Below are 17,539 nucleotides of genomic sequence, written 5' to 3'. Positions count from 1 at the left end.
GCGAGATCGTGACCTGGCTGAAGTCGGACGCTTAACCGACTGCGCCACCCAGGCGCCCCTGTACTTCCTAATTTTTACCTGACACGATGCTCCAGACTCCTCCTGCCCTACCTGTAGAACCAGCCACTTCTCCCAGGAGCCCCGGTTCCCTTCCCTGGAGACTGGTGTGAGGGACCGAGATCTGGCCACCGGTCCTTGTTCCCAGCGGCGGTTCACTCCTAGGCCCTTGCGGCTCACAAAGCAAGTCTTTTTGGTTCACCTCTTCACGGTCAGTGTGGGTGATTTCTAACGTCCTATAGACTCTTTCTTTGACTGCGTCCAACTTCACCAGTAAGCCCCAAGGCCTTCTTCATCTCTGCTGCGGGCCTCAGCTCCAGCACTGTCCGTGTGATGTTCTATCTCCGCTAAAGTCCCCTCACCTGCTTGTGCTTGTCCATTTTCCCCACAGGCCGTTGGCATACTAATCAGAGTTATTTTAAATTCCCTGGCAGACAGTTCCAGCATTTTTAAATCTCGGTCTGTTGACTACTCCTGCTCTTGAGTTTTCGGGGTTTTTTAATCTTGCTCATCTTATAATTTTTCGTGGAAAGGTGGGCAAGTCGCGTCGGGCAGTAAGTGTTTCTAGAACACACACCCCTTTCTCTCCAGGCCCTCAAGGCGGGGTTCACCTCCCCCTCCAGTCAGCGGCTGGCCTAGGTCTCGGTTCTGCTGCTGCCGTGACCTCAGCCCGCTCCAGACTTCAGGTGTGTGTCCCCTTACTTCGTGTTTACAGTTAGGGCTGGTTCGCCAAGGTCTTCCCCCCGTCACTCTTTAGCTCAGTCTTTGGAGGTTCTACCCTTTAAGCTTGCTCCTGTGCCCGCAGGGTCTCCTTCCACACTGGCCTCTCCTGCCCCATCAGCCCAGGGAACCGGGACTGCCGATGGGGAAAACGTTGTTTTGGTTTAGCCTGTCTCAGGCAGCTGACAGGTCCTTAGGTCTCACTGACCTCGCTTCAGTGTGAGGGGACCTCTAATGGTCGGGGCCGATAATGCGTCCCCGCCTGTCTTGTGGGCTAGAGGGTTTTTTGCGGTTCCTTCCGCCTACTGCAAATGGTCTCCAGCTGTGTCTTCGGGGCTAGAGCGTGTCCTTAGTAGCCAAAGAGCTTCGCTCAGCAGGAGAGAGGGCAGAGGAGGATCACGGAGGGGGATCGTGCATTCTGCCCAAAGGCCGCTGCTCTGGTTCCTCGCGCCCGGGGCAAAGCGGAGTGTTCTCTCGTCTGCCCGGCTCTGCCCGCCCCGGCCGCTGCCACCGCCACCGCGGCTCCCCGGGGAAGGGCCTGCAGGTGCACGCAAATTACCCTGTGCCTACAGCTCTGAGGTTTCTGGGCCCTCCTTGCCCCCTAGGGAGCTTCGGGACTGTCACAGCCTACTAGTCTACATTTATGGAAAACGTATCTGAACTATAATTTGTCACGATGAGAAACACTGTGAGTGCACCTCAGTTCCTTGGTGTAAGACAAGAACCGACATACATACTAACTTACCCCATCTCATGTCTTAAGTTTTATTAAAATAATCTAAAATTCATTGTTTTCCCCAACACGTGACTTATTCAATGATTCTTTCTTAAAAGTTAACCTTCACGTTCATGTTAATAATGCTCACCCCGCCCCCCCATCCATTTCATTTATCATCAATTTTACCAATATTATCCCTTCGAGTTCTTTATTCTAACTTATTTTCCGTTGGTTTCGGCAAAGTACAATCTTCACAAAATGTACCCCCTGAACAGAAACCAGATGGGCACACTGAGGTCACAGAGGCTTTAAAATGGCTCTCCCGCCCCCACACACCAGCAACGGCGCGTCAGGGTCGCAGTCCTGCCCTGCTTTCCGGTATCCAGTTACAATACCCACGGAAGATCTATTCACATGCACAGAGAACAGGCCTGGCAATCCGATCCGCTTTGTAGTTGACCCACGACTTCTTAGCCAGATACCTTCAGGATTTATCCTTTCTTCTTGGGATTCAGAAAGCTCATCAGGAAAAGGCTAGAATCTGAGCCCTCCCCCCCTAATATTTAATCTTGTTTAGTATTTGATAAACCTTTCTGATTTGAAGACAAGTTCCTCCTGGTCAGAACTTTCCTCCTTACTGGGGTATCTCCTCTGTCTGCTTTAGGCTGCACAGCGGTGTGGTTCTTCTCTTCTATACACAAAGATGCATCCTTGTTCTCAGAAGTAGCCTTCTCAAGGCAGGGCAGCTGGTCGAAGCCACCAACACCGCTTCAGGTGCTTCCAGACCATTTTCAGAGATGGTGCCACCACCGTGAGGCAGGACCAGCAGGATGACAGTCCCGCACCACTTGACTGACACCTGAAAAGTTGCCGGTTACGTGACTTGAAACAGAATTTACAGAAGACGCGGTGAAAGCTGCAGACGCAATCTCCAAATTACAAGGCATTTGAAGCAGGGTTGCCAGACTGCCCTTCCCCGACCGCTAACCAAGAACTCAACAGACCAGGACAAGAGATCAGGTATCTGGGAAGCAGAATGGCTGTCCTCACTACTTTGCTAGAAACCAAAATTACATCGTTAGAAACACATCCAGAAACCCTGGACGGCCAAGATTTTCATCTGCTGACGGCAGCCCTTTTCTGTCCTCTTGATGCCCTCTGGTTTACCAGATAAATCCAACAGCGAGTGAGAAAACACAAACTCTAATCTCTAAACCACATATTCCTGCAATGCTTACGGATACGTACCTCTTCTCATGCTCCAGGGAACCATCAGAAAACGCTGATGATCACTAAGCGAATTAGCCAGCAGTGGACATAAACTGTGAAGAATGACACGACGAACACAAATGGCTGGGCCGGGACACACACTTGGGGGAAGCACACCACATTTCTGGTTCTCACTTTGCTCAAATTTTGCCGTAAAGGCCTCAAGCCACCTGCCCATCCATTTTAAAACAGCCTCACCAACTGCAGTGGCCTCACATATGAAACCCCCAAAGGCTCAATGTGAAGCCTCAAGCTAGCACGAGGAGGAAAGAATCACAAGACAGAAAGTCCCTGAACCGCTGCGTGGAGGAGAGAGAGCTGCCCACTGACCAGGAGAACACCTCTTTTCCATTTTCATATTTAGGAAAGAAGCTTCTCCGCTGCGACGCATTTTATGACAGCACTTACAGCAGCGTTTTCATAACTGGTACAAATACCCAGACGCTGCCCATAAACAGCGTCACCAAACTATATCCCTACTTACCACATTCACATAAAACTAACTTACAGTTTATGTGGTGGAAAAAGATTCGGCACCTGCAATTCAAGGGCATGATGTTGCACTTTATCAACCAACGACTTTGCACTTTTAGGAAATCTAAAAGCACAACAACATGGCTCGTTGCTGTAAGACAAAAGGAAAGCTTACGTTGGTCGCCGTGTCTCAAGTAAAGTCAGCAATATCTGGATTGCACTGACGATGGCTGATTCATTTTTCTCCTTGTGGAAAATATTTGATAGAAGCTGTTCTATAATTTCTTGCCTGGGGAGACAAATCAACAGTCAAGTGCTAACCATAACATCATTTAACAGTAACATCAGAGAAAAAAAATCACGCTACCGGTAAGGCAAGTATCCGTTTTACTTAATGTTTTATTTTTAATACATTTATTAGAGCACACAAGTGATCCTGCTCATTAGAAATGCAACTCTCCCACATACACTTTCCTACTCGCCCCACCCTGCCGCCTCAGCAGAATTACCTGGGCCCTGCTTGCCTTTGCCAATCTTGCCGAGAGCCAACAAATACTTCAAGATTGGCGGTCACCTCCCACTGAGACCAGGGTGGTGGCGGTGGTAGCTGTGGGTGGTAATAAGATTTGGAACTCTATGCCCCACAAAAGAAGGGTAATTTTTCAAAAAGGTAAATAGAACCCACAAGTGTTTTCCCACAAAGGCACTGATGTATAATTAACTAAGATCTGAAACAGGTAAAAGACAAGATCAATTGTTGCATTTTACCCTCTAATTAAAATCTGGTAAATCAAAGTAACACGGTAGCAATGAAATGGATCTGACTGAACTACTGCCCAAAAAGTATTCTCTGCGGGCTGGCTCTTCCCATTACATATTCAAGGTCATGATCAATGTAAAACACAAGGGTAACTTGTTAGGTAAACTTACATGGGTGTTCTCAAGGAAAAATCTCAGTTTCTCAGGATCTCAGTATTTCCGAATCCAAGTGAATTAGAACTGGGGTCTCCCGTACAATGGGGCCTACAGCTGGGGAGCCCCCGCTGCACACCCAGCGGAGACGCCAGTCATGCGGAGGACAGCTGTGCCCGCCGCAGCCCAACACCGCCGCCCTCTCCAGGCTAGGGCAGCAAGCAGGAGAATCTCCTTTTATTTGGGGGAAGCAAATACAACCGGTGCCTAACTTCAGAGGACCCCCTTGCTGGAAGGAGCTCTCACACACTCCCAGACCAGCACTGAAACCCCTTGTGAGACCTTGGCCCAAAACAGCACCGTAAACGCTACTCAACGCATGGCAGTCCAGAGAATAAATACTAGGTTTGGGCTTGAGCTCTGGAAAACAGACTGCTTTTTCACAGTAAATATGTCTATTCTTCAAATAGCAGCCTCACCCCAGGTAGAGGGGTATGGACACGGCGACCAACTATAGACGTCCACCTTCTCGTTCAAGTGATGTTCTTACTTAGCAGCTTGAAACCACAATAGACAGGGGTGCCTGGGGGGGCTCAGTGGGTTAAGCATCCGACTTCAATTCAGGTCACGATCTCACGGTTCGTGGGTTTGAGCCCTGCATCGGGCTCTGTGCTGACGGCTCAGAGCCTGGAGCCTGCTTCGGATTCTGTGTCTCCCTCTCTCTCTGACCCTCCCCTGCTCGCTCGCTCTCACTCTCTCTCTCTCTCAAAAACAAATAAACGTTAAAATCTTAAAAAATATAATATTGCTATATTACGCCATAATTTATCAAACATAAACAAGTATTATACATTACTACCTAATAATATATCAACTATATGCAAATGCTATCACAATTAGTAAGTTTACCAAGCCTGTAGAAGCCTTTGGTCACTGTGCATTTTCTTAATCAACAGACACTAAGAAACCACCATAACGTGGGAGCATGTGTGATATTAAAAGGGGCTGGTTCTCATCTCAAGAAGAGTGTGGGAGGCGCTGTCGTAGAGTAAGTCTCCCCACTAAGCGCAGTGAAGATTTAACTCAGTGATAGCATGGGACTCCTGACTCCTCAAGTCCACGAATTTGAAGAAATTTACTCCAACTAATATTTAATGATGTCATTTCTGAGTATGTACCTATGTAATTCAATTTATAGCTGATCCAGGACTAAAGACACAGCTTGAACTCTAAGAGCTAGTCCATACACAGGCTTCATGGGTCAGATTCCACATGTGAGAGGGCTCTGGTGGCGCTGAAACTCCGTGATTAATGTTGGTCAGTCTGACATTCAAGGCGAACCTGCTGTCCCAGGTGGCCAGAGTCAACCACATGAGGCCACTGTACTCAAACTGCAATTAGTCTCAATTGATCTGTCCTAAGTGTAAAATAGATGCTGGGTTTCCAAAACTTTGTGCAAAGAATGTAGAATACCTCAATAATTTTTTAAATGAGATGTTCAAATATTTTGTATCAATTAGATTAAATAATTATTACAATTAATTTCACCCTTTACTTGAATGTGGCTACTGGGTAATTTAAAATTACATCTTTTATTTCTGTTGGACAACTGCTGTCATGAACCACAGATTGTTGGTATTCAATATGTTTTTACCCTACTCAAATGGCAATTTGACGTGGTTCAACCTAATACTATGATTACTGGTATTTGAATGTGGAATGTCTTATATTTATAAAAAGAGTACATATGCCATAAAGCCGAGAATAACGGAAATGGGATGGGTAAAATGACATATCACTCAGGAACCAATAATCTGTTTCGCTCCCTCAGAATTAGTCAACTCCTTCCTAGTCAACAATACTCGCTGGGAAAACACAACTCTGCTTCTCCGGTGACAGACTACAAAAGTTACAACTTCCCTAATTTGGTCCTTGCTCATCTCACACTTGCCAGGTAAGTAATACACACAAATGTTTTATTTGAATAAAAGGACCTTCCAGGTAGTTAAGCCAAAAGAAGCCACATGAACGTCAACGTACAGAAGGATCGCAAGAGGACGGGCGAAGTCATCAGCGAGAACGAGAGCGGCCGTGCACTGAAGCAAGGCCGCCACTCGTACCTCACAGCTCACGGTGTGTGCACCCTCTCGACTTACTCATCTGAAGGGCGGAAATGCCTGATTCTTCTTTATGCCAACAGCCTGCAGCCATGTGGATGCAGGTCGAATGTATGCCCAAGCTTGATGGTAAGCATTCTTTCAGAAAATTTGTGAATCTACAGAAACTAATACCTATGGGTTGGCCGTTCGCATATTTCGGAACAGCACAGCATCCCCAAGCTATCTTCCACCCAAACAGGAGACGGCTGCTCAAAGGCACGGTCTCAAAATAAGGGCACGAGCAGTTCAAAGACACAGAACATACAGGGCTTGTGACCCTTCCATCAGGTCTGGTCAGGTTGCCCCTAGTCAGCTGCAAAGATACAGTAAACACTAAGAAGAGCTTCTAGTAAGAACCATGTACTAAAATGGGTCAAATTAGTTTGTGTATAAGACTCTTCACCAAAGACTTGTGGGGCAGTGACTACAGTTATACTGCGGCCACCCCCTCTTATGATGGCTTTACAGAATTCTAGTTTACAACTACTTGAAAGTTGAAAGTCCACACACAAATGTCATTTATTCACCTTCTTACCCTGTGGGTCTCCAGCGGGCCCCACAGACAGCTGAGGTCAGATAAGCCGGCTCTCCTACCTTCTCACCCACCCGAGGGGATTTTGCAGGGACACGATTCCCACATAAGGAAGACTTACCAACACTCACAATGGTAACACGTCAAACAGCATCAATAAGAACAAAGAACTAGAACAGACTTTGAAACATACTTTTCTAGAGTGGCAAGCAGGGGATCTGGTTCTGAACTGTTCTGGATCTGTAACATCTGGTCTCTGCTCAGGCGAACAATTTCACAAAGTGACTGTGAAGCATTTGAATGCCGCTAAAGGGAAAAAGTACAATTTTAACTATCAAACACGTCAAATGTCAAATTTATAATAAAACATTAGAGAAGAAAATGCTTAAGAAATAACACAAATTAACACTGGCCATAATAAGCTGCAGTGAACAGAAAGTCAAGCTCAAAAGAAGTCATGTAGGTAAAGACACGAGCAATTTATTCTGCCAGGCTAATGAGCTCCATGTAACAACACTGCACGATACAGATTTCCATGTGTAGGGACATGTGATCAAAGTTCTGGCAAGGAAGAATTTCGACAAGTGAAAACTTGAAAAAAACACGTCCCCAAATACAGCTGACCTTTTAGCAACACGGGTTTGAACTGCACGAGTTCACTTACACGCGGATTTTCTTAATACAGTACCATACTCATGTAAGTATGCATTTTCTCTTCCTTAGGACTTTCTTAACAACACTGTCTTTCCTCTAGCTTACTTTATTAGAAGAACGTGCACAGAACACATCCACAATCTATGTGCTGACGGCTGACCTGATCGGCAAGGCTTATGGTCAATCGCAGGCTATCAGCAGTTAAGCGTCTGTGGAGTCCAAATTTTTACGTGGATTTTCGACTTCGTAGGGGGTTGGCACCCCTCGCCCCTGTGTTGTTCAAAGGTCAACTGTATATACTCGTATTAGCATAGAAGCTCATAAATTAGCTTTTAAATTGGCACTGATTTAAAAAATAAAGACAGGGGTTCCTGGGTGGCTCAGTCGGTTAAGTGTCTGACTTTAGCTCAGGTCATGATCTCACTGGTGAGTTCCAGCCCCGTGTCAGGCCCTGGGCTGACACCGTGGAGCCTGCTTCGGATTCTCTCTCCCTTTCTCCCCGCTCCCCCCCCAACTCGCGTGCAAGCACTCTCTGCCTCTCTCTCAAAAATAAATGGACGTTAACCAAAAAAAAAAAAAAAAAGACAAAGCTTCCTGGAATATGCCAATGTGTAAGAAATACTGCATGTTCTCCTCATGTGTGGTGTAACAGCCTCCCAGGAAAGGTCCGAAGTCTCAGCACCCGCGCATCACGTTCTGTGGCACGTGACACGGGCACAGTTGACAGCGATCCTCTGGCACAGATGACGACACGTGCCAGGACAGCAAAATCCACTGACCAGAATTAGAAGCCTGACATTTCCTTCACGAACACAAACCGGTCAGTGCCATTTTAGCATATAATGTATCCCATAATACAAAACAGAAGTATCAACAGGACTGTCCAGAGGCAAAATTAACTTTCTTGCAAGGCAAGTAAAGAAGGTGTTAATGCCCCAAATGCTTTGTCCTTGAAAAAAGAAAAAAGAAAAAAGAAAGCTGCAGAGCTGGGCTTCTCCTTTATCAGTTTCTCCTGAACCTCGCAGGCAGGTATAACTAACTTCCCGTTGAGTAATCAAGCTCTGCCGTTCAGGAACGTGAACCTGGCGAAAGGCAAGCCTCGTCCACGGACACATACTCCCCCCGAGTGGCACGGGCCGCGCTCCCTGTCACCTCTCTCCATGGCCCGCACTGGCCACACCTGGGTCACACGGGAAGCGTGCTTGGGAAGCGTCCAACCCCCCGGCACGGGAGGGGTTACCACCCCAACCAGATGGTGGGCTCCCGCTGGGCAGGGCTCCCGCACTCGAGCACCCGCACGGCACGGGCATGCGCGGGACTGTGTTCTGAACGTCCGCAGTGACGACACCGAGGGGAGCGCCAGCTGCACGGTCCCGAGGGCAAGACGGGGAACGAATAGCACCTTTAATGACTAACTTTTTTTTGTTTGTTTGTTTGGGAAAAGCCCATTTCAGCTGAACTCCAGGTAGCAAAGGTTTTGAGTGCACCAGAGTAGAAGGGGCTAACTCAACCTCGATAGAAAATTCACCTTTGTGAGCCAAATGTCCTCCGGGGACACACGCCTAGCTTTTTGCTACTCTTCCGTGGGGCTCACTCTTCAGACTAAGTGGCCACCTAGAGGCCTAAAGAGAGGGTCCCCCGACCTCCCCACCTCTACTCTAAAGCAGCCCCTTCACAGACAGTAGGCTGAGCCCCACAGAAGTGCCACGTGCGCGGGGAGAAAGGGCTGAACGCCTGCAATCCCGCGTGGCCCAGCCCTGCTGAAGGTGGCAGCCAGGGCAGCGGCAGAGGAGCAGAGCGACGGGTCCCTCCACGAGGCGGACGGGCTGGTCCCGGGGACCCCTCCCCGACCCCGCACGGGCATCCTCTGGGCACACAGCTCTGTCTTCATGCTCCAACCCGGCCTCGATCCTATTGCCAAGTCCGTCGTCAGCACCCGGGACAAAGCCAAACCCTCACGTGAGCGCCGCGAGCCAGGCCAGGAAGCGCCACCGCCAGGAGCCCGACGCTCTAGGGGCCGGTGGTGGCGAAGATTCTGAGGTGCCGCCCGGAAAGCTTTGGCCAGAACAGAGACAAACAAGTGCAGATGTGGCCACACCATCTGGGCTCAAGATGTGCACGCGAGAAAAAAGGAGTGTGGACGGAGGTCTGCGGCAAAGGCGAGCAGACGCAGCACGAAATCCCAGCTCCGGGAGACGGTGCTGGAACCGGGGCCTGCTGTCTTCCACATTTCCGGAAAAGTTCTGGGCAACAGGAAAACGTAGTATTTTTTAAACCCTTCAGTGTATAGAAAACGGTCAACCTTAACAACACCTGTCCTCTACCTTCACGTCTCGTACAATTATGTTCTGTGCACATAAACACGGTTGCTTTTTAAAAAACAAAACAAGAACATCGAGTTTACAGTCGCACAAGAGAACTTACGTCTTCTTCTTGCGATGGATGAACTATTTCCACAAGCCTCTGGATAATTTGCTCCTCATTTAACCACTGTAAAACACATTGTAGAGGTAATCATAGCAATGCGTGGCTTTTGTTCAAGCCCCAATGAAGATTAACATACTTGGAAATATCCATCACATTTTAAGTGGAATGTTACAGGTTTCTCTGGACTTTGAACACTACAGGAAATTAAAAGTCCCCCAAGGAAAATGCCAGTGAATATATTATTTAAACAGCAGCCAACAGCACCAACTATGCCCCAAATTACAGTTCCCACACATAGAAATTCTACCATCAGCTTCTCGGCCACAGAGTAATTCTCAGACACCACCCACTAAAAGGGTCTGTGTTCTGACTGTTGAGGGGAGGTGGAATTTATACATCTTCTAATAAGCGTATGTACATCTTCGCTTTCAGACAGCTTCAGAAACACTGACGAAAGCAGTATTTGGTATCAGGCCTCTGGGTTAAAACATATGATGAACTTTCAGACTCAAAACCAAAGCAGCCACAGGGAGCACAGGGGCAGTACCCCACAGCAGGAGAGTTTGTCTGCCCCGTCACGAGTTCGTAAAGAGCTGGTATTCTGACCAGAACAATCTCCCCTCCACACGTGAGGTACTGCTGGGACTGCCAACAGGAAGAGGAAAGGAGTGAGGAAGAATAAATCACAAGTCAGCTAGCGGAGTATTAGTTGCGCACGGACAGGAACACCGTAACAAACAAAGCACTCACAACCGCGAAAGGACACACAAAAACAAAAACAACCCCCAAACGAGCAAAACCCAAAGGTTAAAGGAGACTGGGGACAGGGGGGAGGCGTGGCACCGGGTGGCAAGAAATCAAACACGCTTTGCTGAAGGCCCAGCTGTCTGGTCCTCAAGGAGGGCGGTGCCCAAAGGAAATGCACACGAAGCTACCAGAGGGCACACAGCTAGAGGTCCCACTTCACATTTTAAGACCAGTTTTAAAACGGGGACGTGAATCCCCCTCCCGGGTGTCTTGCTCAAGCGCAGACTTTGATTCAGCGGGGGGGGGGGAAGCTGAGCTCCCGAGTGATGTCTGAGGGGACGGGGCGGAGCGTCCTGACCACCCAGGGAAAAGGAGGGAAACTGAGGACTGTGAGCTAACCTGCCCCACATCCATTAAGAAGCACTTAATACTCTGGGGCACCTGGGTGGCCCGGTCAGTTAGGCGTCCGACTTCAGCTCAGGTCATGATCTTACAGTCTGTGAGTTCGAGCCCCGCAAAGGGCTCTGTGCTGTCAGTTCAGAGTCTGAAGCCTGCTTCGGATTCTGTGTCTCCCTCTCCCTCTGCCCTTCCCCCCGTTCGCGTGAGCTCTCTCTCAAAATACATACATACACATACGTACATATATATACACATACGTATGTAAAATAAGAAAGGCATTGCCAATAAAACGGACTTCAAAGAAACAAGTAAGTGCTAAGGTTCAAAGTGGAGTATTAAGGATGGAATGGACTGGGGAAGGTTCCGGAAGAAGGCAGTGAAGAGAATGAGAGAGGAGGAGCCAGAAGACAAGAAGAACAGGCAAAGATAAGAGCCCGTGAGGAACTTCATCTTTAAGTTACTCGTTCCACCCAAATTCCACTTAAGAAAGCTCTTCGAGAGGCACACGGATCCGAAAATCATCACCTACCAGAATTCTGAAAATCAATCTCCATTCTCCCTCTTATCCCACGCTCCCAACTACCCACAAGAAGAAAGTTACTTGTGAAGACGGATTTCCTGGAAACAGCCACACGTGTCCTTGCGGCCAGACCCTGCAGGGTGGCCACGGTCTCAAGAGTGACGCCGTGGAGCGGAGCGGACGCAGACGAGATCTCTCACTCCCAGCCTTCCGCTCGCACCAGGGCAGCTCTGAGACCCATCCTCGACCCATCCCGCCGAGAAACAAACCGGCAAAGGCTGGAGAGCCCCTCCCAAAGCATCCCAGGCCCCTACAGATGTGCACACCCGGAAAGCCAATCCCGCCAAACCTGAATCTCTTCCTACGAACGACCTTCCTTCCTCCCCCTGCCCTCTCCCCCCACCCCTCACCCCTGACCCGGTTTCCCAGACAACTCTCCTCTCCCAACCTCCTGGAATCCCTCCGGGCTCCCAGCTCCCAGCAGCCCCGGTGCGGGGGTCATGATTCTACTCACATTCAGAACATCCTGCCTGGGCTGCGGAGGCTCGATGCACGTCAGGAGCCTGAGCAACAAATCCATGATGGCCGAAGTTCCTATGTGCTTTATAATAAGGTCTACAAAATCACGTTTCTTCTTTAAGAAATCCACGATCTAGAGGAGAACAAACCGAAACTGAAAGACATGGAAATGGGCGGAACCATCAACTTTAGGTCCTACCCCGCCCTGACCCCCGGACCCGCCCCCTCAGAGCCCACCACCACCTTCCGCCGAGGACCGGCAGACATGGAGTCAGTCATCAGACATAAAACCGGAGAGCTGCTGGCTGTTACGGTACGCAAACCCCTTAGGAAAAAAATCTCCCCAAGTATCACGCATTCCTTAATATAAACACATCATAACAGAGTCTTTTTCTGTTCACTGTCATCGCTAACTTTCAAAGAGTAAGGATAAAGAATTTAGTACCCTAATAATGAGCATGAGAATATACCATTTAAGAGTTTATGGGCATAAATATAAGTCCATTAGACTTTGCACGGAAATGCAGAATATTCAAAATCCTAATTAGACTCCGGCAAGTTAAGAACAAAAATTCAAAGCAAAAAGCATTTCTACGTCAGTCTAAGTGGCTAAGTGACCTGCTAGAGAAACATCACATCTGGGTTTCATCTGGGTTCACCTGACCGGGTTCCCACAGGGAGGGGGTGAGGGGGGGCGGGCGGCTACACAGAAGGGACGTGGAAACACCCAGAGCCCACCTGGGTCTCTCTCCTGTGCCAGAAGAGGGAGCTGGTTCTGTCCTGCACACCCTGCTGCGCCTTCTGTCCGGAGCCACCCGGGGTCCCTTCACAAGTGCCAGAAGCAACACGACCAGTGTGGCAGCCGCTAATCTCACCGAAACCTCTCGAGAGCCCTCGAGGTGAGGTTGCCCCACTCGGCGTTACAGATGAGGAAACCGAGGCGCAGACCAGTTCAGTATGTCGCTAGGGCCAAACCGTGGCTGCCCTGAGGTTTAAACGTAGATCTGCAGGCCACAAAAGCCACAATCCTGCCATTGTCCCACGTGGAGAAGCCTAAGAGCCAGGGATGACAGAGACTGCTCCACACCACCGGGCACAAGTGCAGGACTAACCATCATACGTTGCTTCTCTAGAAACGTTGTAACAGAAACTTTCAAGAAGTTAATCCACTCACAGCTGAGTCACACAGTTTTTAAAAGCACGAGGAGAGGAGCAAAGAGGAAAAAGTCAGATGTGCCCCAAATACTGCAGGATTCAGCGGCAAGGAGCCGGACGTGGGGCCCCAAGGCACGAACTGCAGCCAGTGCCGTGGCCAGCAGAGCCAGGACGGCAACACGTCCTAGATGGAGGAGGACACTCCTGACGTGCGAGCCCCCAACACGGGAGGCGTCCCACGGCTCGACTTCCTGCCCCGTGAGCGAACGAACGTCCGTGTCGGTTAAGCCAGACGGAGTCGACGTGGTTTTCGTCCCCTGCAGCTGCACAGCCCCTTCCTAATAACATATCATGTGATGGGACACCTTCGTTCACACTCTTAGCTCTCAACAGGAGAGAGAGAGGCGCTAGGTTTGAGCTCTTCCTACAGCGAGAAGAGCAGGGGTGACTCCACTCAGAGTCCTAAGCCAAGAAGCACAACAAACAACAGAGCGGCCAGGCCCGTCTCTCAGCATTTAATCGGCACGTGCCGTCACCTCTGCACAGAGAGGTCTGACCTGGAAGGCCGTGCAAATGCTGAGTCCCAGAAAGCTTCCAGCGCGTTCTGGCTCTACAGTGAAGGTCTGGTGAGAACCGGGACCCGGGGATTCGGACTCCCCCAGCACAGAGGGAAAAGAAAAGGCACGACGAAGGTGTAAAGACCTGTTTCGATAATGGCTACAACCATCCGAAAGGACCAGGAGTAACTGGGGCTGATGGGATAAGACCCAGCAGCGCTGTCACTTCTCCCCAGCAGGCAGAACAGGGAAAGACAACCTGGGTTACAGTGATCATGACTGGGGATTCACTCTCTAAGAAAAGAGAACTTCAATCCCAACTCATTTAGGAGGGTAATGCTGCTTAATTAAGAACGTGAAAAGAACAACCTCGTCTTTCTAAACTCTGCCTTGGCACAGACAGACGGACTGAGCCTAAAATAGCTTCAACCCTCTGCTGACAGCAAGGACGGGTCACGGAGCCTGTTTTCCATCAGGAAGGAGGCCAGGCCTGGCCGGCTGGACCAACTGCACCCGGTCATCACACCCTTGCTCGCTGCTCTCTGGCAGATCTGTCTGTACTTGAGCGTCGAGGCCCTCGTGGCTCCTTGGGTGCGTGTTTCCGTAAGCGGATCGTAATCTCCTGGTAAGCACGTCCTTTTTCACACCAATATCCACCACAGCTGTGATTCTCAAATTGTCATCAGAGTCATCCAAGAAGGCTTATTAAAAATCCCAGATCGCTGGGCCCCACCCCCAGAGTGTCTGATCCATTAGGTGTGAGGTGGTTAGAACTTGCATTTCTAACAAATTCTCAGGTGGCACTCATGTCCAGGAACCCTACTTTGAGAACCACTACACATGCCACAGATCCTTAGAATACAAATTTCCCACGCGGATCTGAATTGTTTAGGAACAAAACAGACGTGAGGGTTTGGGGAGGGGGGACGGGAGGGGGAGGTTCCTGCCACAATAGTAACGTAGGAATTTCTGCCCCCAGCGCTACTGGACAGGAACAGCAGTCTGAACAGAGACGTCTCACGCCAAACACTTAAGTTTTTGAGTGGAATCAGACCATTGGCATAAACTAATCATCAATTACATTTCTAGAAAAGCTTTTTGATTTAAAGCCTCATCTGTTGTGCTCATCATTAGGGGAACGCAAAAAGTAAATAAATAATAATGATAATTAAAAATTTACTTTGCCAGAGTCACTACGACCCTTCAACCACTCGGTAGGAGCCACGCCGCTCGCTACCTTCGCAGATGGACACCCCACATTCTCATGCTCCAAATAGGTCAAAAGAGGAAACCAAAGTAAAGCAAAAAACGGAGCCGTGGGGCACTGGGAAAAGAACACGTCAAGTGGGAACACGCTCATTAACGTGGGAATCGGTGGTAAGTCAGTATATTTCAAGTGTACTCTTCCTCTACAGAACCTGGACTTAACGGCACACTCAGAACACTGAAGCAACAAAATGACTGGGGGATCATCTCAGGGGGATGATCAGCCCTAATACTTACCTTTCGGAAAATAATATTTACCTGTTCTGGTTTTCTGCTGATAAGAATACTTAGCACCTTGCTGAAGAAACTGGCAAGTAGTGGGTTCAAGGGGGAATCGTTTAGGAGGAAGCTATATAATTTCATTAGCAAGGACTCATCTTCTCCCAGTCTATCATTCATCTGGGAGACATCAGAAGTGAGCAACTCACAAGATATATTTGGGTACCTAGAAGAACAGGACACTTGTATCATCATCTGTATTAACAGTTTCATGACATCAAGTAAAAACACAAATCAGAAAGGCTTCCTAAAATTTTGTGAAAAACAAAATCACCTTTGGGAATTAGAAAAGCATGTCAATCCATTCTGTCCAACCTGTAGATGAAAGTGAATTTTCTACCGTGTCTCAAAAATTACTTCTAAAGCAAGCTGTAACAGGATACGTTTTCCCCAACAAAACCAGAGCACAGCCAGGGCTCGGGAGCCTGGGGAGGCCACGCCGCAGGGCGTGGGCCTTCTCCCACAGGACAGGCCTGGCGAGGTGCGGCAGCTAAGAGTCTCGGGCTGCAGCCCTGAGCAGCCTGCTCTGACGTGGGAAGTGGCCCGGCTTGTAGGACGACCACGGGGGACGCTGGTGTCCAGGAAACCGCCCCGCACACGGCACCTCGTAAGTACTCGCTCGAGACACATGCAGGTTCCGAGGCCGGCCACGCCTATTTTCACATGGGTTGCAAACGGTACCAGAAAGCTGTTTTGGGGGCGCTTACCAAGTGTCCAGTCCATGTCACATCTTAAGAGAACAAATCTTCTAACATAGGGAAGTGGAGAGGAGGATGTCAGCCTGAGCTAGCTACCCAAGTGGAGAAACGGCATACGGGAAAAGAGCTCTCCAAGCCAGCCTTGCAAGGTGGTCCAGGATCAGCGCCCGTCAGACCTCACTGCTGTGGGACGCAGACCTCTCTGCAGACCCTACGGCCCTGGAAACACCTGCACCCCGAAAGCATGCTTGCCTCTGCCCACCAGAGCACTCTCTCCCTCTCTCTGAAAACCAGACAGCTGATCCGTTTTCTCCACTCACTCCTTTTACCACAGTTTCCCGTCTGTTTTCAATGGCAACAAATGGAGACGCCACGGCCGTTCTAGCCACAAGCTCACTTCTCTGCTCTTACTTCCGCCCCGTCAAGCAGCCAGGATCCAGAACCAACTAGTCCTCTGGAGTGGCAAGTCAAAGGCTGACCAGGATAGGGAGGTGACAGAACAGCCACAAGTGGCTGTAGGACACGAAAGAGGGGAGGACTGCAGTCTAGAACACACGCCACACCCCTCGAGGCGCCCAAGGGCTGCCTGCTGCGAGGCTCTGGGGTGAGGTCGGAAGACGGAACACAACAAGAAGAGTGTCCCCAGAAGAACCTTTGTAGGGAAAAGACAGACAACAGAACTGGAAGGCGTGTGGGCACCAAGATCATATTATCAAACAGCTCTCTTCTGTGGCTCAAATTAAAGTCTCTCTCTCCTACTCTGTGGAACATACGGGCTCAAAGACGCCACAACATAAAGTCACCGTTGTGCCAGGGGCAGGATCATGCATGGGGTGCAGGTGCAGCTTCTGGAGTCGCACCGCCTAGGTTCAGACTCCCATCTCTACCACTTACAAGCTGCATGACCTTGGGCAAGTTCCTTAGCCTCCCTGGGCCTCAGTTTCCAAGTCTGCAAAATTAAGATAACAGCATCTACCTCACGTGGAAGGATATGACATACGAAATACTGGGAAGGAGGCCTGGAATAAACAAAAGCTAACTGTTTTTATTCCTCTATATTTTCCACTTTACAAAACTTCCGAAATGCTACTACGGGGAACACTGGGGGACGATGTTGGGGGAACGTTGTCTCGATCACCCCAATTTGAAATTGCTGGCAAATAAAGGACCGGTAAAAGGTAGTGGCCTCAACCGTGGCCGCACACCAAACGTGTAGCGTGTATTCTCCAAATTCTGACACACGAGGTCCAGAAGAGGCCACAGGCATTTAAAAACTTTTTTCAATGAATTTTTCACCTGTTTTTGCACAGTGACTGAGACACACGACCTAGATAAAGAGGCACACGTGTGGGCCTGGGCACTATACGAAAGGCTCAAGGTCCTGGTTCTGGACAGGCTGGGGTTCTCTCTCTCTCCCCTTCCCTACCTCTCAAACATTAAACGAGCTTCTAAAACACCCCAAGACCCCCCCCCTCCC

General features: G+C 49.3%; 1 protein-coding gene across 24 annotated transcripts in view; it reads right to left on the bottom strand.

Moving 5' to 3' along the window:
- The window catches only part of PPP6R3 (protein phosphatase 6 regulatory subunit 3), a 135,933-nt gene that overhangs the window by 48,201 nt on the left and 70,193 nt on the right, over positions 1 to 17,539 (bottom strand). For 23 of the 24 annotated variants that reach the window (XM_040465833.1, XM_040465835.1, XM_040465840.1 and 20 more), the window contains 5 exons: positions 15,344 to 15,530; positions 12,103 to 12,240; positions 9,920 to 9,985; positions 7,035 to 7,147; positions 3,414 to 3,527 (listed from right to left, as the gene is read on the bottom strand). In XM_040465833.1, the coding sequence (XP_040321767.1) occupies positions 3,414 to 3,527; positions 7,035 to 7,147; positions 9,920 to 9,985; positions 12,103 to 12,240; positions 15,344 to 15,530 (618 nt within the window). The remainder of the gene's footprint in view (positions 1 to 3,413; positions 3,528 to 7,034; positions 7,148 to 9,919; positions 9,986 to 12,102; positions 12,241 to 15,343; positions 15,531 to 17,539) is intronic. The other variant, XM_040465852.1, reaches the window with a different exon arrangement.

Source organism: Herpailurus yagouaroundi, unplaced genomic scaffold (assembly GCF_014898765.1).
Source record: "Herpailurus yagouaroundi ecotype Mexico unplaced genomic scaffold, PumYag 569, whole genome shotgun sequence".
NCBI classification, from domain to species: Eukaryota; Metazoa; Chordata; class Mammalia; order Carnivora; family Felidae; genus Herpailurus; species Herpailurus yagouaroundi.
This window is presented reverse-complemented; position numbering and strand designations above follow the sequence as displayed.